Source organism: Apteryx mantelli, chromosome 7 (genome assembly GCF_036417845.1).
Source record: "Apteryx mantelli isolate bAptMan1 chromosome 7, bAptMan1.hap1, whole genome shotgun sequence".
In the NCBI taxonomy this organism is placed as follows: Eukaryota; Metazoa; Chordata; class Aves; order Apterygiformes; family Apterygidae; genus Apteryx; species Apteryx mantelli.
In genome coordinates, this window is record NC_089984.1 from 9,906,448 (window position 1) to 9,928,923 (window position 22,476).

The 22,476-nt window shown below is 43.5% G+C and overlaps 1 protein-coding gene across 1 annotated transcript in view; it reads left to right on the forward strand.

Annotated features, from left to right (window-relative positions):
* The first annotated feature begins 18,505 nt into the window (after positions 1 to 18,505).
* The window catches only part of RTKN2 (rhotekin 2), a 32,028-nt gene continuing 28,057 nt past the window's right edge, over positions 18,506 to 22,476 (forward strand). The window contains exons 1-2 of the mRNA XM_067299502.1: positions 18,506 to 18,541; positions 21,874 to 22,073. Coding sequence (XP_067155603.1) covers positions 21,913 to 22,073 — 161 coding nt within the window. The 5' untranslated portion in view covers positions 18,506 to 18,541; positions 21,874 to 21,912. The remainder of the gene's footprint in view (positions 18,542 to 21,873; positions 22,074 to 22,476) is intronic.

Below are 22,476 nucleotides of genomic sequence, written 5' to 3' on the forward strand. Positions count from 1 at the left end.
TCTATTTTTACAAATTTTAGAAAACATGAACAAGGCTGATTTTAGAGTTACGGCCTTTTTGAGGTAATAGTGAATCACCGCTCTTCTAAAACATAGTGCTTGAGGCCATAGTGGTAATATGCTGCAGATTTTTTATTATTGTGGGAGAAAGCAGTGCTGTAAAGTTTAATTCTGTGCTAATATATCTGTTCCATGAGTGAAATACACAGGCATAGTCCTGAACACTGAGGAAATCTGTGCGCATTGATAGATGCTTTTGATGTGATTAAGACATTCCCAGTAAATGATTCACCAGATGGCACATCAAAGGAAGTTGCTCAGATTGCATTTCAGAGCTTCAGCTAATCTTTAAAGTGTGTGGGCTACCATCCATGCTGCAACTTTTTGCAGCATGAGTTATTTGTCCTGTATTACCTTGTCAAAATGTGGTGATCTTCCCTTCTTTTGCCATCATGTAATACCAAAAAGTGGTGGAGGACAGGAGGGAATAGTTTTGAACCACGCTTGGCCCCAGATTTGGGGATTCCTGGCTATTTCTTTGGAAGAGGCTGACTTTAGCAGGACCAGATGTGTGGCTGTGACCCTGTTTCAGTCCCCATTTTCTCTGCTCTTGTCCTCTGTTGTTCCATACCTGTTTCCGTCGTGTCCACTGCCTTTCTGTGCTTCTCCTCCAGGTCAGAGGAAGGTATTCAGCAGAGATGCTCAAGGATGCACAAATGCTGTAGAAGCAAGTGCGGTAAACTTGGCCCGGTGGGGTGCTACAGGAGGCCCCATCCACACTGAGAAGAGCTGACTCCTCCAGCTTGCTGTAACGTGAACCCGTATGGTCTTGGGGAGCGAAAATGTTGATGGCTTTCAGGGAGCCAGTTATCTGCCACTGAAGCTATGTGGCCTTGGTGAGTGAGATCCGAAGTCCAGCAACTATCTAGCCCCAGGATTTCTTCCTCCAGGATTTCTCAAGGTTTACTTGCACTCTTAATATTTGTTTTGCTGGATTGGGATCATACTCATCATCTCTTGATTTACCTGTGCCTAACGTTCCCATTTGGATGTGAGGTTCAGTTGTTCTCTCAACATTCGGATAGGAACGGTCTCCCTTTGATATATCAGTAAGTGTGTATTTTTCCATACATCATCCATTACATGTCTCAGCCTCATCCCCTTGATTTAAATCTGGAGTGGGTAGAATCTAGCACTAGCACTAACACAAAGCCCAAATTTACACAGCCATAATGTATGACTCATCTCTGAAATGTTGCCAGGTTCTGGGAGGCATTATCTAGTTTATTTGTATGCATCTCTTTCTTTCAAGATCTCTTTAAGCACTGTGCAATAAGATTTCCAGAGGATAAAAGTTATTTAAATGAAAGCAGCTTGTAAAAACCTGCCAGGCACTGTATGGAAGTTGGGAATATTCAGAGTATTCGGCTTTATTCAAGTAGTGATCTGTGCCTGCTATACTTGGTCCCATAGTTGCTGGTTTCTGGTGGACAGTGATTAGCTGATGTCTTCTTATTTTGAAGTAGTGTACAAGCCTAAAAATCATGTTTGAAGAATAACGTAAATTTTGTTTGGCTGATAATTATACTTTACTGGAGGTAGTTAAAATAGAGAGTTTCATAAAATCAATTTACTTTTCAAGGGTTACACTAGTTGTTTATCTTCTGGTTCTTTTCTCATCCTAGACAAGGAAAATAGGTGAGTTAGTTTCATTTCTATTTACAGCCACTTTTCCCTTCAGGCTCACAGTGCTGAAATGTTTTGGGGGGCTTTTTTCTTGTGGCATAGAACTGGATTCACTATGATCTGCTTTTAATATTTATCATCTCCTCTCTGTTTATTGAAAGGAAGTAACAAGTGAATAAAATCTAAGGAAAGACCGTAGAAACTTGTAACAATTATTGTAATGACTTTTATTGTAGTGCCTTAGATTGGATCTGTATTAACTTTGCGTGCAGATATATTCAGGATATATCAAATGTGCAACAAAGCTTATTTTGCTGCCACAGGCACTGACATCACTCACCTGATAGGAAAAAGACTTTCTCTGGTGTTTTTCTAGCATAAGAGTTGAGTAGCCCCTGCACCTGCAGAGAAAGTGAATGAAAAGGAAGAGAATATGAATGCAGGTATTGGTTCTCTGTGGCTGTTCAGTGCTGGCTAGCTTTTTGCCTGCTCTTGTTTAGGGGAGGTTTATACCTGATCGTTTAAAGTCAGTTTACCTTCTTTTTAAATTAAAAAAGAAAAAGGAAAAAAGTGAAATCTCTGTTTCCAAATTAGTTTTGTTGTCACAGCAACAAAAGAGGTATCATGCTGCGAGAGTGCCCTGAGTCTTGTAGTGGTTTATCAGGCCAAATTTGCAATCAGCTTTGAGCCTTTCTGCAGAGGCTGTAAAGTCATTTACCCCCTGGCTGGAGAAGACACTAGAAAGTTGATTAACTTTCCTCTTCTCTGTCCCTATTTTTTCATGCTTTTCTGCATGCCAAAGACAACAAGCCATTCTCCAGTGGGTTGACAGACACTGTGTGGCCCATACCTGATGAGAGTTGTCAGGTCTCAGTGTTTTAGCTGGTGATGTGGTGAGATGGCTGCAGCCGTGTTTTCCAAAAGACAGGAAAAGAGTGAGGTGGGGAAGAGCATCAGCAGTGCGTATTGCCTGCGTTTCAGCCATCTTGATTTGTCCTCAAAAAAAGATACTTCATTTAGATAGGAGGATGAACCTATCTGTATAGATGTTCCAGTTATATTTTGTTTATCCTTGGTTTCCAGCTGGCTTGCTGTTGACCATGCTTATTTTAAAGGGCAGGAATGCTATGGGCTGGAAAGCTACAGCTAGCAAACAGATGAACAGTGCGAGGCTGCCCATTGCTGATTATATTGTTGATACGCTTATTTTATTTTTTGCAAGTTCCCTTTTCGTGGTCTCGGTCCCCATATGAAAATGAGGATGATGCTACTTGAAGTAAGTCAAGTGTGCTACGACGGGCAGGGCAGATGGCTTCTCTAGCAGCCCCACGCCTGTTACGGCCCCTGCCCTGGAGGCTGCTCCGGCTGCAGGCAGGGCAGGACTTGTGAGTGCCCTTCTTCCACCTCAGTGTGAAGTCCCAGGGCAATTTAACTGAGGGAGGAAGCCCTCAAGGATAACAACGTATTACGTTTCCACTGCCTTTTGCTATGGGGATATAACTTGTAATGTGCACAAGAACGAGCTGAAGCCTTCTAATGAAGCTGTCCCACTCCTGCTCTCCGCATCCGACTCCTGCTCCCCCCATAGGGACAGCCTTTTGAAATCCTCCACAGCCCAGCAGCGCCTCTGGCAGCAGTGCTGGGAGCTGCAGGGCTGACTCCAAGGGACTGGTAGCGACGGAAAAGGGTCTGAATGTCACTGGTGATGGTGTGGGACAAACCTAGCGTGGCTCCCGAACTGGGACAGGATGTTTCATATGGCTGCAACAAGCTAACCTCGAGCCGGCTCTGTACAGCAATTCGGCTACAGTTCAGGTATCAAGTGTGGGATTTGCTACCCGATTTATGCATCAAAAGAAGATAGAAGGGAGAGGTATACAATAACTGCTGTTCCTAGAGCTCTTCCAAAATGAGAGGCGACCTGCTCTACAGAAAGGGGGTCGTTTGCTTTTGGAAAAAGCTGCCCCACTCAGAAAGGAGAATGAAAGACAGCAAAGAAATGTGCCAGGATATCTTTAAAGAAAGATTTCTCCCTATAGCAAAACCTTTTCCTCATTGGGACTTATTAAAATACAGACGTTTTCTCCAAAGGAAAGCAAAGTACAAAGCACACCATGAAAGCATAATCTTGAGCAATTTCATTCTGGTAGCAGGCTTTCTCTAACTGAGGCTGCATGGTAACGAGCATCTCTTTTAAAAGTTCATACCAAAAGCCTTCTGTGTTGGAGGAATTACATGCAAAATAAATCATTCTGACTTCCCAACTGAAAAAAGTGCCCAAAAAGGCCATAAAAAGGCTGAATTTGCCATCTATAACTAATTAGTTTGCTTTGGTGTCTAAATCCTACGTGCTGGGGTTTTACAAGTTTTTAATTTACATATGCAGAGACATAAAAGAACAGTGTTAAAAAGCTGTAATGGCAAATTCAGACATCTGGCATATCCAAGGATGTGGGAGATCAACCCGAAGCCATGTGGGAAGCAGGTGGGCCAGCGCTCTCCCTTCCCCTATCCTGCCACGTCCCTGACACCCGTGCTGGGGGCAAAGAGGATCTTCTTGTGCAGCTCTGTCTTTCATCAGAGAGGTGAGAGTCAGTTGCCTTTAAAGCAATCGTATTCCCTTCCCCTGGCTTTTGCACATGGTTGGCTTTGGATATACTTGTCAGTCTCAGAGAGAAAGCATGGGAAGTTGGCCTGTTTGGAGGTGGGGCATTTTTCACCCCTTTTTAAGGATCCCTTGTGCCATGGAAAATGGCATCAGGATGTCATATCTGCATGCAAATACCGAGCAGGGACTTCTGTTGGATGGGGATGTTATGCTGGTGCGCTTATACCAGAGATGTGCTCTGGGCATGTGTAGGTTCCTGCTGTAGGGACCGTGGGGTGGAGGAGAAATTGCATGTGTGCCGGAGGGGGAAGGTATGGCAGAATTGCGTTCCAGCGCTTTCAGGGACAAAAGATCCAGTAAAGGCCACGTGATAGCAGCTCACATCAGAGTTGTCAGGAATCTGTCTTTGAAGTGTAACCCAAATCTAGGAAATGTGAAAACAAACCGGAACAAGCCAACAGCCCAAACTGAGTCAAACAGACAAAATCCCTGCCAGCTCCCTCTAGGATAGACATCAAATATCACATGCAATGCAGAAGACAATTCAGACCTGGGTCTCTGACACCATCTGAATGTATATTGATTTTATTGGACACTTAGGGAAAACCTGCCTCTGTTCCCTCATGCTCTCTCATATTTCCTCTTTTCTTCTCTTTTCTGATATTCATATCAGCAGTTCATTTTTTAGTTTGCATTATGTGTAAAGGTCTGGGGGATCAACTATTGCTCAACTGGGAGAACGATGGTAGGCTGGAGGGTCCCGCACCTGCGCAATACAGCAAATGAGTGGAATTAATGGAGCTTTCAAAGTAACTGGAGAGGGACTCATTTAAACCAACAGGCTTCCTATATGATGAAGAGAAGGAAGGCACAATCCACAATAAAAGGGAGGACTTAAAAGAAAAGTATAGAGCACTTATTAGTTCCAGATGCTAGCCAGAGATGAAAGAACCTGGTTCTCTCTGGTGTTTTAGCTTCGCTGGCGATGCTCAGTATTCATGTCGTAGTCAAGTAACAGTGCAAACTGGGAAAGAAAAGCCATGTGGCTGCACAACCAGTTTAAGTTCTTTGCCTCTTCCACGACAGGTTGAATATATTAATGACAGAAATTTTTTAGACACATAGGGTGGAATTCACCTGAACACACGGGGCCAGCATGAAGGCTGTGCGTCATTTGTCTCTTGGTTCAGCCCTGCTCTGCTCTAAGTGGTGCACAGAGTATTGCAGGACTGCAAGGGGGGGGCGTGAGTGTTAGGGCTCTGCTTACTCCAGAATTGGGCCTTTGTTTATCACTGACTTTCTGTGCCGAATGTCAAAATAATGTCTTGTGTAGTGCGCAATTAGGCATGAGATCATTGTCTTTAAAAGGACAATTTTTTGTTTCAATGAATGCTGTCCTTTGCAATTGCTAAAGCTGCAGTGCTCAGAGCAAGGTGATGTATCATCATCTTTAATATTTACTGCTTTGTAGGCACTGACTGTGAGCAGGTTCTGTCGCTAACAAGAGCTAATGGTTTTATGCACAAAGCAGATTCTTTTCAAAAGAAGGCTCTGAAATCAGTGACATATTCCCATTCAAGTGCATTAAAAAGTGCAATGAACTGCTGATGTCTAAAAATATATGCAGGTAACAAACTGTAAGCCAATGCAATGCTCTAGCCAGTTCTAAAAGACATGTATTTTTGGATGATCCAAATAAATGAAAGATGCAGTCCTGGGAAATACTGTGCTCCTGCCGCTGCTACATCTGAAATGAAACCATAAGAGCATTTATTATTTGAAGGAACAGAGCTGATACATAACAAGAATCCTGAAAACAGGTATTTTCACATAAACTTCCATCTTTCAGGCAGTAGGTCTTCATGGCTGTGTGAGTAGATATTTCTAGCTGAATATGAGAAAGAAAACTGGAAGAAAGTATCTTGGCCAAAGGAAAAAAAAGTGTTGTAGTGGTGCATTTTCCCCTTTTCCTCAAATGTCTTGCATCCAGACGGCTGTTAACTTAATGCAATTTGTAGCCACAGAGGAGCAGAACAAAACTCAAACTGGTCCCATCCACATGTAGTTTGCTGCCATCTCCAGATTGTCTGCTTTGTAGGTTAAACTCATGTGAACCTTTCCAGAATTGAAATATTCCTCCCATTTTCTCTCCAAGACATACATTAAAGCTTACATTCACCTCAAGACTTGACTTAGGGCATATTTTCAGATTCCCTTTCTCTTTTGAAAAATTTTATCTTAAACTCAGGCTATTTGATTAGATCACTGAATTTCATTTAGAAATGCCCAGAGGTGAAAATATTAGCAACAATAGAAAGATTCATCCTTTTTATTGTAGGCACAAAAATCTGAACCCTCAGAAACTTAGCCTGGAGAAGGCGGTTTGCTATGGATGACTTTCTAGCCAACTATTAAAACAACTGCCAAATAAAACACAGTTAGCTACACATAAACCAATATGGTGCCAATTACGTATGAAAGTTATTACCCCTAAAATGGTGAAAGATGCATTTGTTCTCCACAGACTCAGTGATGCCACTTAGTAAGATAATTTAGAAGGAATGTCTAAAAATTAGTGTGACTGGAGTGGTGATGAGAAAAACCTGTCCAGATTAGCAATGTGTGCACTGACTGCATGAAAGCTGCCAACAAAGTGCTGGGTGCTTCAGTGGCCGTTGGTGCCGATCTCCCATTTAAATCAATTCAGCAAGAGCATTGAAATCAATTCAGCATGAGTGTTTACTTGCCTGTGTAGCAAGTAGATGCAACCACACACGTGCGTAAAAGAGCATGCCCCTTGCTAAAAGCACGGAGAGAGGCACAAAGGGCAGCTGAGAATCTATATCCCATTTATTCTTTTAGAAAGTCCCTCCTGTACTAGTGTTTTAAAGATGGAAATTGATGCAGGTCTGAAAGAGACGGTATGACACAACAGGGGTATTCCCAGTAGTATGAGTTTCCCGAGGTGTTAATGATAAAACAAAAATGTTTTTTGTGTTAGATAGGTGCTTGCTTTTGCTTGCGTTTTCCCCCACAAAATCCAGTGCACGTACATGTAACCAGGATGACTCAGTGTTGCAGACTGTTGAGGGATGGGGTCAGGGAAGACATACTAGGGTAGGGAAAGAATAAGAGAAAGCAGAGTTTAATTTGTTGGTTAAAATTGCCAATTGCAGGCCTCAGAGCACAGACGCTGTTTGCACAAACACACCTGGGCATTATCACAGAATCACAGAATCACAGAATCGCTGAGGTTGGAAGGGACCTCTGGAGATCATCTAGTCCAACCCCCCTGCTCAAGCAGGGTCACCTAAAGCACATTGCACAGGATTGCATCCAGGCGTGTTTTGAATATCTCCAGAGAAGGAGACTCCACCACCTCTCTGGGCAACCTGTTCCAGTGCTCTGTCACCCTCACAGTGAAAAAGTTTTTCCTCATGTTCAGATGGAAGTGTCTGTGTTTCAGTTTGTGCCCATTTCCTCGCGTCCTGTCGCTCGGCACCACTGAAAAGAGTCTGGTCCCATCCTCTCGACACCCTCCCTTCAAATACTTGTACATGTTGATAAGATCTCCTCTCAGCCTTCTCTTCTCCAAGCTAAACAGGCCAAGCTCTCTCAGCCTTTCCTCATAAGAGAGATGCTCCAGTCCCCTAATCATCTTTGTAGCCCTTTGCTGGACTTGCTCCAGTAGTGCCACATCCCTCTTGTACTGGGGAGCCCAGAACTGGACGCAGTACTCCAGATGTGGCCTCACCAGGGCTGAGTAGAGGGGGAGAATCACCTCCCTCGACCTGCTGGCAACACTCTTCCTGATGCACCCCAGGATACCATTGGCCTTCTTGGCCACAAGGGCACATTGCTGCCTTATGCTTAACTTGGTGTCCACCAGCACTCCCAGGTCCTTCTCCGCAGAGCTGCTCTCCAGCAGGTCAACCCCCAACCTGTACTGGTGCATGGGGTTATTCCTCCCCAGGTGCAGGACCCTGCACTTCCCTTTGTTGAACTTCAGGAGGTTCCTCTCTGCCCACCTCTCCAGCCTGTCCAAGTCTCTTTGAATGGCAGCACAGCCCTCTGGCGTATCAGCCACTCCTCCCAGTTTGGTATCGTCAGCAAACTTGCTGAGGGTGCACTCTGTGCCTTCATCCAGGTCATTGATGAAGAAGTTGAACAAGACTGGACCCAGTACTGACCCCTGGGGGACACCGCTAGCTACAGGCCTCCAACTAGACTCTGTGCCACTGATCACAACTCTCTGAGCTCTGCCATTCAGCCAGTTCTCAATCCACCTCACTGTCCACTCATCTAACCCACACTTCCTGAGCTTGTCTATGAGGATGCTATGGGAGGCAGGGTCGAAAGCCTTGCTGAAGTCTAGGTAGACAACATCCACTGCTCTCCCCTCATCTACCCAGCCAGTCATTCCATCATAGAAGGCTATCAGATTGGTTAGGCATGATTTCCCCTTGGTGAAGCCATGCTGACTACTCCTGATCACCTTCTTTTCCTCCACATGCTTGGAGATGGCTTCCAGGATGAGCTGCTCCATCACCTTTCCAGGGATGGAGGTGAGGCTGACTGGCCTGTAGTTCCCTGGGTCCTCCTTCTTGCCCTTTTTGAAGACTGGGGTGACATTGGCTTTCTTCCAGTCCTCAGGCACCTCTCCTGTTCTCCATGACCTTTCAAAGAGGATGGAGAGTGGCTTAGCAATAATGTCCGCCAGCTCTCTCAGCACTCGTGGGTGCATCCCATCAGGGCCCATGGATTTGTGGGTGTCAAGTTCGCTTAAATGATCTCTAACCCACTCCTCCTCCACCAAAGGAAAGTCTTCTTCTCTCCAGACTTTCTCTCTTGCCTCCAGGATCTGGGGCTCCTGAGGGCTGGCCTGAGCAGTAAAGACTGAAGCAAAGAAGGCATTCAGTAACTCTGCCTTCTCTGTATCCTTCGTCACCAGGGCACCCACCCCATTCAGCAAAGGGCCCACATTTTCCCTAGTCTTCCTCTTGCTGCTGATGTATTTGAAGAAGCCCTTCTTGCTGTCCTTGACATCTCTAGCCAGATTTAATTCCAAACGGGCCTTAGCCTTCCTCGTTGCATCCCTGCATACTCTGACAACATTCCTATATTCCTCCCAAGTGGCCTGTCCCCCTTTCCACTTTCTGTAGACTTCCTTCTTCTGGTTGAGTTTTGCCAGGAGCTCCTTGCTCATCCATGCAGGTCTCCTGCCTCCTTTGCTTGACTTCCTACTCATAGGGATGCACCGCTCTTGAGCCTGGAGGAGGTGATGTTTGAATATTAACCAGCTCTCTTGAGCACTCCTTCCTTCTAGGGCCCTCACCCATGGGATTCCTCCAAGTAGGTCCCTGAAGAGGCCAAAGTTTGCTCTCCTGAAGTCCAGGGTTGCGATCCTACTTGGTGCCCTGCTGCCTCCTCGCAGGATCCTGAACTCCACCATCTCATGGTCACTGCAGCCAAGGCAGCCCCCAACCTTCACATCTTCCACCAGTCCTTCTTTGTTTGTTAGTACGAGGTCCAGCAGCACACCTCTCCTTGTTGGCTCCTCCACCACCTGTGTCAAGAAGTTGTCACCAATGCTCTGCAGGAACCTCCAGGACTGTTTGTGCCTAGCTGTGTTGTCTTTCCAGCAGATATCGGGGTGGTTGAAGTCCCCCATGAGAACCAGGGCCTGGGATCGTGAGGCTACTTCCAGCTGTCTGTAGAAGGCCTCATCGACTTCCTCTTCCTGATCAGGTGGTCTGTAGTAAACACCCACAACAGTGTCACCCATGCTAGCCTGCCCTTTGATCCTTACCCATAAGCTCTCGACTCGCTCTTCATCCACCCCTAGGCACAGCTCAATACATTCCAGTTGCTCTCTCACATAAAGAGCAACTCCACCACCTCGCTTTCCTGGCCTGTCTTTCCTAAAAAGCACGTAGCCATCCATGACAGCACTCCAGTCATGTGAGCTATCCCACCATGTCTCTGTAATGGCAATGAGATCATGGCCCTGCGACCGCACACATATCTCTAGTTCTTCCTGTTTGTTCCCCAAGCTGCGTGCATTGGTGTACAGGCATTTCAGGGAGGTGATCGAGCATGCAGGTTTCCCAGGAGGGGTAAAAGAGGGATCTTACAAAGGGGATCCTCTTTGTCCCAGCTCATACTTGAATACTTTCCAGTCTGGGTTTGCACTAGCAGCTTAAAGAACCTGTTCTGAAAAATTTATTCGCTCTTCGTTAGGATTTTTTTAAACAACACGATTCCATTTTGATGGCACTGTACAAACACACAGATAGAGTCAAGTGTTAGAAATAGCTTCCTGGAACTCAAATTGGTTTTTAAAATAAGCAAGTAAATATATGCATGGGTATAAGTAATACATGCATCCAGGCATAACTAGTTATTTTTATTCTTCCAGATGAAATTGTCTCTAAAAACATAAGGTGCTATTTTTTATTAGCATTATTTATAATTTAAAATGCTAACAGTGACATAAAGTGTTGTCTCAGCTCATTTAACAGGCCATGAGATGTCTAGAAGGATGGTAGAAATCTCAGAGAAACCAACCTCAGGTAAAATGCAGTTGTTCGTATTTGCTATTCAACCCCTGCTTTTTCAAAATGGTGAATAAAAATGGATCGTCTTATTAGGCAAAAATACTATCATTAACAAGAAATGTCACCATCTCACACTGAGGAAAACATAGATACAGCCCAATTTTATACCCTTCCTGTGGTTTGAGGTAACACAAAGAACAGGAGAAATAGCTTGACTCTTCCTACAGTGAAATCGCAGTGAACTTGAAGCAGGTATTCTGCCCACCACGGGCTGCTAGAAATTCACAGGGCCCAGTTTCCTTTTTGCAGGAACTTCCTGCCCTTCCATCTTTCTTCCTCAGGAAAAAGATATTTTAGTCTCTCTTACATCTGAACGGACAATTCTGATCTAACGCTTGAGTGATTCAGCAAAACACCATCACCTTTGTAAAAGGCTCAGCCCCTTGCTACTGGGCTTATTTGCAGGCAGAGCCTTGCCTCCCGAGCTGGGGCCCAGAGCCTGCCCTGCAGCGACAACTGCTTTCTGCTTCCTTTGGTCTCTTCTGAGGTTTCGTGGAGGCAAATTATTTCACACTTCTATTACACTCTAAGGGGGAGAGGGAAACACCCTCTCCAGACTGTCGTGCAGAAAATAAAGCACAGCAAAACAAACAAACCCGGCATACATTCCCCCACCCCTCCATATGGCTGCCTAATTCCTCAGCAAACACCCGCTGCGAGTACCGCTTTTGCACTAATCACGGGTGCCAGGAGAAAACAGCCGCAGAGTCCTGGTTTAGGGGGAAGTTTGGCGAGGACACAGGGACGAGGGACATACTGAATGGACAATTAGTTGTCAGTCCTAAAAATGTAACTTTTTTTTTTCCTATGGATGTATTTCTTTACAGTAATCTAAACCCGTGAGCAGATGAATGGCTCAAGAGTTTCTTCGTATCTGTTTCTAGGAGGAAATAGGACATAACTGTAAGTGATGTTTTCCTTGAGCAAGGACTGGAGGCTTAAAACCTACAACAGAAGTTTCCAACCACAAATGGTTATGATGTTGCTCTTAAAAATATATTGATAGTAATGATATATTCTTTGGTTGGAACTGTGTTGTTTTCACACTCCTAAATAATATTTGCCTTAATCCTTCCATTTTTGGCTCTTTTTCTTTCTCGGCCTGATCGGTATGGCAAATGCCCATTTGTGCAGCTAGTACCCAGTTTATGATTTAGAAAAGTGCTGAAAAAATCATAGCTCTGTGACAAGGTGGCAACGTTCACCGAATTACAAATATTTGTAGCCCTCAGTATAATTGAGATAACCAGTGAGACAAACTAATTGCTTACTGATTAGGAACATATCTTTGGGCAAAGTAAGAGTTTGCAGTAAACTGGATATTGCCCCCTATGCTCCCTTTGAATCTCCTCCCTCATACGGGATCGAAAAGAATCCCAAGTGTGTGAAATACAAAGAAATGGTGTTTGATTCTCTAGGCCACCAGGCATGAGCTATTGTGGCTCGGTTATTTGAGATGGCAGCAGTCAGCTCAAAAAGCGCCTCGTTACAGGACAGTCACTATTTACTTCTTCAGTAATACTGTAATGCGTATGCCTCTTGTGGTGACTTTACTTTTGGTGCACAAATATATTGCACATGGGAGAGAGGATTTGAATGCCCGCGGCTGCCCAGAGGGGAGTTTATGTTGCCAAGCCTCAAGACCGCATAGCTTTGCCATTTTTCACTCCTTAGATGCCTACGTGCCGCAACTTGCAAAAAATCAGACCAGACTACAAAATTACTTCAGGCAAAGACCATTTGCTAAGTATTATTCTCAGCAGAGATACTCTAAACCAGATGAAAAAAAAAGAATTGGAGACCATCTGCAAATACTCCCAGCTCTATACTGCAAATACTGTATTCACCCTGAAACAACAAATCTGATGCCCATCCTAAGAGTGAGCTGGAAAATCTCTCCTTTTTCCTGGGAGACGATTATCAGAAGTGGGTTTACATCTGCTCTGATACCAGCAGTAGATGGTAGACCTCTGGCTATCAAAGGGGAGGCAATTTTCTGTCATTATTTTCTCATCTAGGAGTTCATCTTTAGATTTAAGAAATTCTCAGTGCTTTTATTGCCTGTTTCAAATTCAAGATGGCAACCCATTTATCTGATCCAATGACTTTTCACTAGCACGGGGCTCAAGATCAATAAGGAAAAACTGTAACAGGCCTGACTCTAAAAATGGAAGGTACAGTGCTGAGCTAGGTTGTGTAGTCTCCCATAACGCAAAATGGTAACTTTGCCAGCAGCTGCCCGGCAAACACGTGGATGGATCTGTCTCACATTGCACATTTTCTATGCCAAACGGCACCTGCACTGTATGCGTAAGAAGTTAAAGGAGGTTTCTATACCCAACAAAGAAATCCTGGTGTACATGCATGAGTATGGAAGTGACAGTGTAGAACCTCTAAGAAATCCTTTAAACATTGAACATCCTTTTAATACTGAGCAGCTGAAAGGACCACTCTGCATTTACAGAGGAGTACCATTTTTGTATGACCCTAATTTCTGCCTGAGTCTGTAAATGTCCCCCTATTAGCAATGGATCCAAGCAGTCAGTTTCAACCAACTTTGGTTGGTTGACTTAAAGATAATTTGGTTCCTGCAAGTTTTGTGAAGATAGGAAGCCATGTGGAAGAGAGAGGCCATATAAATGCCTGAACTTAGGGAAAGGCTGCCAAACTCATGCTTTGTTAGATACTGTGTGTCCACATTAAGTGTCTTCCCAGCTGGAAGAAGGCTTCCAGTGAAGCTGTCAGTCACCCATGAGGGTCCTTGTCCAACAGGATACTTCTGCTGGGGTTGATTCTGTACTCTTGTGGGAAGCACATCTGCACCAGCTTCAAAACCAGGGTCCCTGGACTCCCAAATAGAAGCAGAGGAGCACGTGTGACTGCTCTACCTCAATGAACTGCAGTCTGTAACTTGGCTTACCTAGGAACACCTTTAAGACATAGAGGCTCATGAAACTGCAGTTTAAAGTCACACAATGTTTCACTTCATTTTTAATGTTTTCAGGTTTGATCTCAGACACTGTTTTCCAAATTGACGTGGCAATAGATCTTTTGCAACTTACAATTTCTGTTAAAAATGTATTTTGAATGTATTTATCCCATATATGGTGATTTAAAGAGGCTTCGGTGTTTTGGAGACACTTTAAGAGGAGACTGGCTTTAAAATACTAGGCAGAGCAAGTCACTAGACTCTATCTGGAAAAAGGAAAAGCAATTTCTTGTGCTTTTTCAGCCTTTTACTGATTTGTTGTTGTTGTTGTTTTGTAGAAATCCTACAGGAATATTAAACTATAAACAAATAATTCATTGAAAGCAGCTGGTATCAATGTTTTATTGATGTTGCCATAAATATTATAGAAAAGCATTGCACAGAAAAGTGACCCCAGTGCCATTTGGGGCACTACTGCAGTTGAAGGAGGACTGCAAAATATTAAAAACCTTGAGCAGAAGATGAACAAATTCTCAGGGTAAAATTAATCTTAGAGACCTGAAATTTAAGTGTTTCCTCTCAGCTAGTCTGGCCTCTGTCTAATTAACAGAGAAAGGCAGGTTCCTGGCAAGGGTGATTCATCCCGGCTAATTTAGGTACCTGCATGTCTTGGGATGACGTCTTCATTGACTGCTTCCATGACTATCTTAGAGAAGACACCTAACTTTAGACTGCTTAAGTTAGGTAAAATGCAGCCTACTCCCTTCCCTCTTCACTGCGGTAGGATTATGCTTTCGCTCATGGTCATTGGCCAGATGATTAATTTTCCCCTTATCCAGATCAAAAGTGAAACACAAGCACATGACAGTCTAAGGTAGATATCCATATTTAATTTGATTTGTAGGACTAAGCCTTGATTTTCTGTCCAGTAAGTCAATGGAAAGACTTTAAATGAACTCAGCGGGCTGAAATAAAAGTTATGAGTTAACAGGGTTGGCAGTTTGCCTTTTGATTTACCCTTGAATTTAACAAGCATTCAGTTAAATTAAACACCCTAAATTTCAGAGTTCCTGCCCATTTAACCCATCGGTCATGTATCATGGTAAGCCATGGCGATAGTTTGCTTTTCAGTTGAAAATTAAAGTAGAAATCATTTGTAAGAAGTCTTGCAAATGCTTTTCCATGCATCCAATACAAATCTTCATGCATTTCCATTTAGGAGAAATCTAAATAGGAATTGAATAGATTTCTACTGGCACACTCTGATGATATTCAAGAGTAGGTGTAGCAAGCTGTGGGAACTAAGAAATTAAGAAAAATATTGCAGTGCTGTCAAGAGTAGGTGTAGACATTTTGTACCTGCTAAACTAAAATGATGGGCCTAACATTTAAAATAATATACTGATGTAACACTCAAGCAGAACAGTGATTTAGATAGACAATGATCTTTCCTCTGCTATCCAGTTTCCCTAATACTAGAAGGAAGCTAAATGCTTTGCAATGCAAATCAAGTGACAAATAAAAGGATGGTGCGAAGGTGTGATTCATGTGAAAAAATATTTCACTTAAGCAACCCTTGAAGGCAGGATATAGATCCCCTATTTAATTCATCCCACCCCCTTCTGGCTCCTCTGCACTAGTGCAGCAGCGCCAGCGGTGACTGCGCAGGATTTCCCCCGTTTTGTAGGTTGTGCCTTGGGTGTCTTTGCCCTTCAGCGGAGGTTCATCCCAAGAAGAAAATATGGCTAGGATGTTTCCATTTTTATTGCTGCTATCTGCTGGGATTACTCTTAAATTAGGGAGCAGAAGAGTTGCCAGCTGGATCCCAAATCTCTGGATAGTGTAGGATGGCAGAAAGCCATCTTCATTTCAAAGCGGCGTGTGTGCTGCAGCAGCAGGACAGCCCCGCTGGAGTCACCCTTGGGCTGCGGCAGGGGCACCGCGCCTCTTAGTACACCTGCAGAAAGGCAGCTTAAAATCTCGGTCACGTGTTCACCTGAGAATAAGGACTAGTAGTTTGGTGAAATGTTTAATTTCTTAATTAAGCATCTGACAGACCCAGTGAATTATGAAGCTTGATTTTGTAAGGAAAAAAACCCTAATGTCTCTAGTAAGTGAATGCAAATGAGAACCAAAGCAGAAGCAGGTGCAAGAGAGTGAAAAGCCAGACTTTGCAGTAACATGTTTCTCGTGTAGTGGAAAACTGGGCGTTTGAACCCGTTCAAGAACAGATACGCACTGAGCTTGCGACGATACTATTCACATTAATTAGGGCTGAGTCCTACACGTGTAACTCCCACTGATTTCTTACGGGTTCCAATTCCAGTCAATGTCAGTAGAAATGTGTAAGGGCTGCAGGCATGAGCCCTTTACGCTCTCGGCAGTCACATTTGGGGACTTATTAAGGCTAGGATTTGCTGAACAGACTGTGCTGCAAAACCATGCTAATTAGCATCCAGAATTCTTGGAAAGCTGCCACAGATTCCTGGGAGCTGTTTACACTAGGGAAAAAATGGCTTTAGAGAGGCTGCTCGCCTGAAATAGTTTGTGGCATAACTTGTCCTTTGCAATGATTTATACTGTATCCATGTAGCCATCCTGGTTTTTGACAAAGCCATTTTGGTGCTCTCCCGAGACAGCTATTCCCGGTCGTCTTTCAAAGAGCAAGGATTTCTAGAAAACTTGAACAAGTGGATTTGCTCTAGAAAGGAATGATTCTAGCCTAACCAGGAGTGCTGAACTGCCTGGGATGATACTGGGTTGAAAGTGTTTCAACAGATATTTTTTATATTTTGTGTTAGTTGTATGTGGTGGTGCAGTATCTTGAGAGTCTGTGAATGAATTTCAGTGAGCCAGAATCAGACAGTGATTCTTTCCTTACTTGTTTCTACATATGATGTACGTATGACAAGACTATCATTTCCTCCTGCTGCCCTAGTTTAAGTAATAGCCCCTGAAGCATTTCAGCCATTGGTATTTGTGGAGAATGGAGCTCTTTCTCACTTTTTTCAGTCAAGCATTTATTCAACAAAAAGGCAGTTCCAGTTAACCCGAGACTGTGACTTGTCTGAATTCTCTGCAGAGTCTATCCATGCTACATTTCCGCTTCTAGTTTGTCCTTGTAGCCTGGCAGGTTATTCAGAGTTTTTTGAGGTTCAGATCCCATCCCTGCGTAATTCAGAGGGGCTAGAGCATACCTTACAGGACATGCCTTACTGCTTCTCTCCTCTTTTGATGGAGCTGTCTGGATGTGCCTAAAATCCCAAACGCTGCAGTGGAGACTAGAAGGGGAGGCACCCAGCTGGATGCGGGAAACACCAGGATTGCTTGGAGATTTTCCTGTTGCTCTCTCTCTAGCCCTGCAAATGAATTCCTCTCAAACTCACTCTTGGAAATCTTGGCTGTCCGTACACATCTTGAAATCCAGAAGCTCATTATTTTCCGCAAAGGAAGCCACCCCCTTGCATTTATGCCCAGGTTGGAAATATCAGGGACAAACAGAGCCGCCGAGCACCTAGGTGAAATCCTGACGCAGCAAGGAGGCTCTGCACATTTCCCCTTCTAACTGCCTTTTTTTTCATATTTTTAAAGAAGCATATGCTAACCAGGAGAATTCTGTCTTCTCTGAAAGCTGCTAACAACGCTGCATATTTCACTCATCCCCGCACATTTTCCTTTGCCCAAATGTTGACAGCTCCGTGCAAAGCAATGAGACTCCATGCTTGTGACCAGCACCCTCTGAGGCAGAATTTAGAGGGAAAAGCCAAGAAATCATGGATGAGGGCATGCATAAGGATACTGGTTTGGCTCAACTGCTGCAGCTGCTCAAGATGACCAAAGCAGCAAAACTGGCAGTGGAGGAGAGAAACGGCTCCCATTCCTCTCCAGTCAATGCAATGAATAATTAATGGACTTTTTATATTTTAATATATAATAATATACTTTTCACAATACATGTTACTAGCTCAGTTATTGAGATATCATCATATTAAAGTAGCATAATTAAATGAACCACAGAAAACCAGAAATATGGTTAAAAATTCATGCATGGCTTCAGTGCAGTGGTAACTAAATATTGAACAGCTATTAGGAAAGAAGTTATAAGTCTCTGTTTTCAGCTCGTTTAAAGAATATTAATCAGAAAGATGTGGCATTGACCTATTTCAGAAAAGTAACTGGGCACCCAGAAATACATTTTCTTGAAATTTATTATTCAACACTCACTGTTCTAGCTAAATAATATGGAATTAATAATGCATTTCAATAAATTTATCTGCATAATCAAAATAACGACTTTAATGATGTTGATCATCTCCACGTTTAATAACGTATTTGTTACAGCTGAAAAAGCAAAGCTGCTGAGCCTATCTCAGCGCTTATTTGCGAGGGGGTGTTAAATTGCGTTGTCGCATATCGATGGTTGAAATCTATAGACGCTGCAAAACAGCGGCCGCAGCTGCGGCTTCATCAGCATTTTCATCGCGCGGGCACGAGCGCTGGTGTGACCTGAGCTCCGGGGCCGCCCCGCGCGCGGCCCGGCCCACCGCCAACGGCCCAACGGCCGCCGCGCGCCCCGCCCAACGGCCGCGGGGGGGGGGCGTGGCCGCGGCGGCCGTTACGAGGCGGCAGTTTTGAACGCTGGGGCCGTTGGGGAGGATGCGGCGGAGGCGCGCGCCGGGCGGCGAGGAGCGGGAGGAGCCGGTGAGGCGCTCGCACCCCCGACCCTTCTCCCCGGGGCCCCGCCGCCGGCTCCCCGTGGGTGGCGGGACCGGGCCGGGCCGGCGCCGCGGCCTCGGGCGGAGGGAGGCGCACGCTCGAGGCCCCGCGTGGCCGGCGCCGCTCTGCCCCGGGCTCCGCCGCTGCGAGCGGCCGCGGCGCCTCCGGCCCGGCCCGCTCCGCTCCTCTCTCTAGCGAGCAAGCGGCCTCCAGCTCTTTGGGCCCTGCTGGCTCCCGGGTGGCTTCCCTGGCCGGCAGCCTGCGTGGGGCTGAGCTTCTCAGGTGCTCTCGGAGCCTCACTTAACAGTTCCCATGTATCGGTTACCTCAGGGGCTGATGAATGGCACCTGTGTCCCGCGACAGCTTGTTTTTGCATGACTGAGTTAACCTGTGTTAGGATGAAGGTAGCAATTCAGGTTAAATGCAATAAAACAACACTGAACCGCTGAGTTTTGTTTGTAACTTTTAAAAAGCTAAATATAGTGGGTAAATGAGAAAGCTGACTAACTTACTGAACAGTGGACATGCTACTTTGGCATACTGAAATCATTGTTCATCATCTTCAAGGTCTCAGGACTGCAGAGTTGATCCTTTTCTTGTTTTTTAATCTTTCTAGCTATTAATCTATAAACCTGAATTAGTTAGTTAAAAAAAACAATTTCTAAAAAACTGACCTATACCTGTAAAAGGCTGTTGCTGTCCATTTCAGCAAAGACTTGTTTCTATCAGGAAATTCCCCAAATTAGTATTTTGACTTTAAGGCCCATGTTTTAAAAGACTGCTTACTGCCTCACTAACTGATTACTTTAAATAAATATGGTAGGCTTATGAGTTTTAGGCTTAAGCCTCTATGGTAGTAAATCTGAAGTGTACCTTGGAATAAGATTCTAAAAGCTTGTATTTAAAATAACAATTAAATAAAACCAGATTTTAATCTGTCCTTTCTCCAATGGTTTCTTTACCATTCTCAGTAACTGTTGGTGGATTGTGACTTTTTTTTGTTTTGAGACTACATCATCTATGTAAGGCTAGAAAATCTATTAAAATTTCTGAAATTATAAGAATGTTGAGATGGGGAGATAAGATGCTCTGTGAAGGTGGTGCTTAGGAAGTTCCTGAATATGGATCTTAAAATCCCAGCAGCTGTTAGTAATCTTGTCTGTGTTATGCTGCCACTGGTGGGGGAAAAGTGGGGACCACAAGGGATACAGTACGTTAGTAGACAGCATATGGCAAAACAGTGCTGTGTCATTCCCCCAAGTCCAGATGGTATGCTCGTATTTTTAGAGGGAACTGAAAAAAAAAAAAAAAAAAAAGCTGACCAATTTTTTTGCAGATTCAAAGAACTTCATACATTCTAAATCAGGCTGCTAAGTCATTCCTTCAGATCAGACTTATATGGTAAGATTATTTAAGCTCTGGTCCAGCAACCATTTAATGCTAGTCTAGAATATTTTATATGAGCCTTGCAGAGATGCAGTATGGGTTAAATCCTTTGTGTAGTTCTGAAAGTTGCAATACTGGTGCATGCAGATGGATGCATACATAGACTGGAGCTACTCTTCCCCTAGGGTAGAGAAGGGGGATGCTTTGGAAGGCAAGGTGCTCTATGAGCAGGTGGAACAGCAGCCAAACATTAAGTATCTTTTGCCTGTTAGATGATGGCACCAGCCCTTAAAAAACACCAAAACTCCTCTCTGCAGACAGGAGGGACTGGGTGGTGACTGTTTAGTGAGCTTCCAGCTACCTTTTGTGACTGCCGTAAAGGACCCCTTTCTCATTTCAAAAGTAGCTAATGAGAGAGGACTTTCCAAGTCTGTAAGTAGCGTAGTTATAAGGAGTAAAGTAAGGAACAAAATAAGGAAGAAAGTAAGGAAGAAAATTTTTTAGAGGCTTGAGGGAGAACAGTTGCCAATATTTTTCTACCAGCTGAAATACTGAACTTGTAAATTGAAATTACTGCATCATGAACTTCAGTCACATGCTGATAGGTCCACCCCAAAGCACTTGTTTTGAGTTCAAATATATTATAAAACTGAAAACTGATGCATTGTTTTTAATTTTAGAGGTAGCTGGGACGCTCTTGCTTGATATTGAAAAATCCTCTCTCATTATTGACTTGCAATGTATTTGCAATATAAACCTTTGTACAGTGACAGCAAACTGTCCCTCTTCAGTCCTAAACCTAAATGCCCTCATTAAGGCACTTAGGAAAGGGCAACAGGAGCAGAGAAAACAAGGAGGACAACTTCTGTTTAGTGCTGTTTTTTACACATTGAACGTGTTTGGGTTGGCTAGGGGTGGCCCCATAAAAAGGAAATGGGTATCATAGTTGCAGTGGCAATTAGCACACCTGTGGGAGACAGGGTGAACAACCTTTGATCCCTTCACCTTAATTATCTTCTAGGCTGGTGTGGACTGACCTGTTTGAAGTGGCCAGTGAGGAATAAAGCAAACTTATAAATGCTTGGGCTTTTCTGAAAGTAAATAGGAATAAGTTTATTATAAAAATCTTCCCAGGGGGTTTTATAATACATTAAAAAAATCTGCTCTTTCAAAATAGCACAGTGATGCAGAATTCTAGTGACTGATAGGCATATCTATCTTATTTCTTACTTTTGAATGAAAAGCGCCATGTACATGACTATACCATCACGCAAGGCGTGCTCCTTGTGTAATCTTTAAATTATCACAGCTATTTGGCCTTTAGTTTGCATCCTATCTGAAACAGTCAAGTCTTCGGATATTCCCCTTTTGTCACTTTTAGGTGTTACCCAAATTGTATATCAACTACTGTGAGAATCACAGTTTTTAACTCTCTTAAAGATGGTCAAAGAAGTATCAAGTTCATATTTCTGATTTAAGGCATTTTAGGTATTGTCCTGGGTTTTGAGATTATTTTACTAGGGATCACTGTAAAAAGTGGGATGTTATTTTATAAGCTTTGTTCAGTTAGGCCTCACAAACTATGTGAGGGGAATATATATTGTTATTCTATGAATGACACAGCTGAGGCACATAAATATTTAGTAACTTTCAGATGCTGTGACCTTACAGTGAGTTACTGTTAATACCTGGTTTGGAATTTGCATGTATAATGTATATAGCTAATCTGTTACATCCTATGTTTTATAGTGTGCTCTTTTGTGTCTGAAGAAAGAATAATCATTTACATTTTGTAACAATCTTAATGGCTGCATAGTAATTAAAACCTAGTGTTTTCTGTCCTCACAACTGTATAATAAATACAGCTTCTTAAAAATTCTGTATATTATTAGCTGGATTTTTGTTTAGTCTCTTGTTTTTTGCACATCTAGGAGTGTGACATCCAAGAGAAGATTAACTTTGAAATCCGCATGCGAGAAGGCATCTGTAAACTACTGGCAGTGAGCACACAGAAAGACCAACTGTTGCATGCTGTTAAGAACCTGATGGTTTGCAATGCCCGCTTACTTGCATACAGGGCAGAGCTACAGAACCGAAAAGAAGAGCTGGTCTCATACAGAACTGAAGGATGGTGAGTAACAGCTCTCCTTCAGAGTATTATGAAGCAGGCTTTTGTCTGGATGAATTCTTAGGCAGTCTATCTGGAAAAGCAGATTTAAACCCTTCCTTCTCTCTTCTCCATATATATATATACATATATATATATATATATGCACACACACACTATTGTTGCCTTAAAACATTACTTTATTAGACGATTTCAGTATGTTCTTTTTATTTTAGAAAATGTAAATACAAGTAATCGTTTTCTGGGCAGATTATATTAGGGACGTTATCCATCAGAATTCAGCATGTGAATCTCAGATAACGCAATAGATGTATTGTCTTGATTACCCTCAGCATACAAAAAGGTATCTAACCAAGTCTGAAGGAACAAAGCATGGAAAAGCATCCAAGTCAGGATACATGTATTT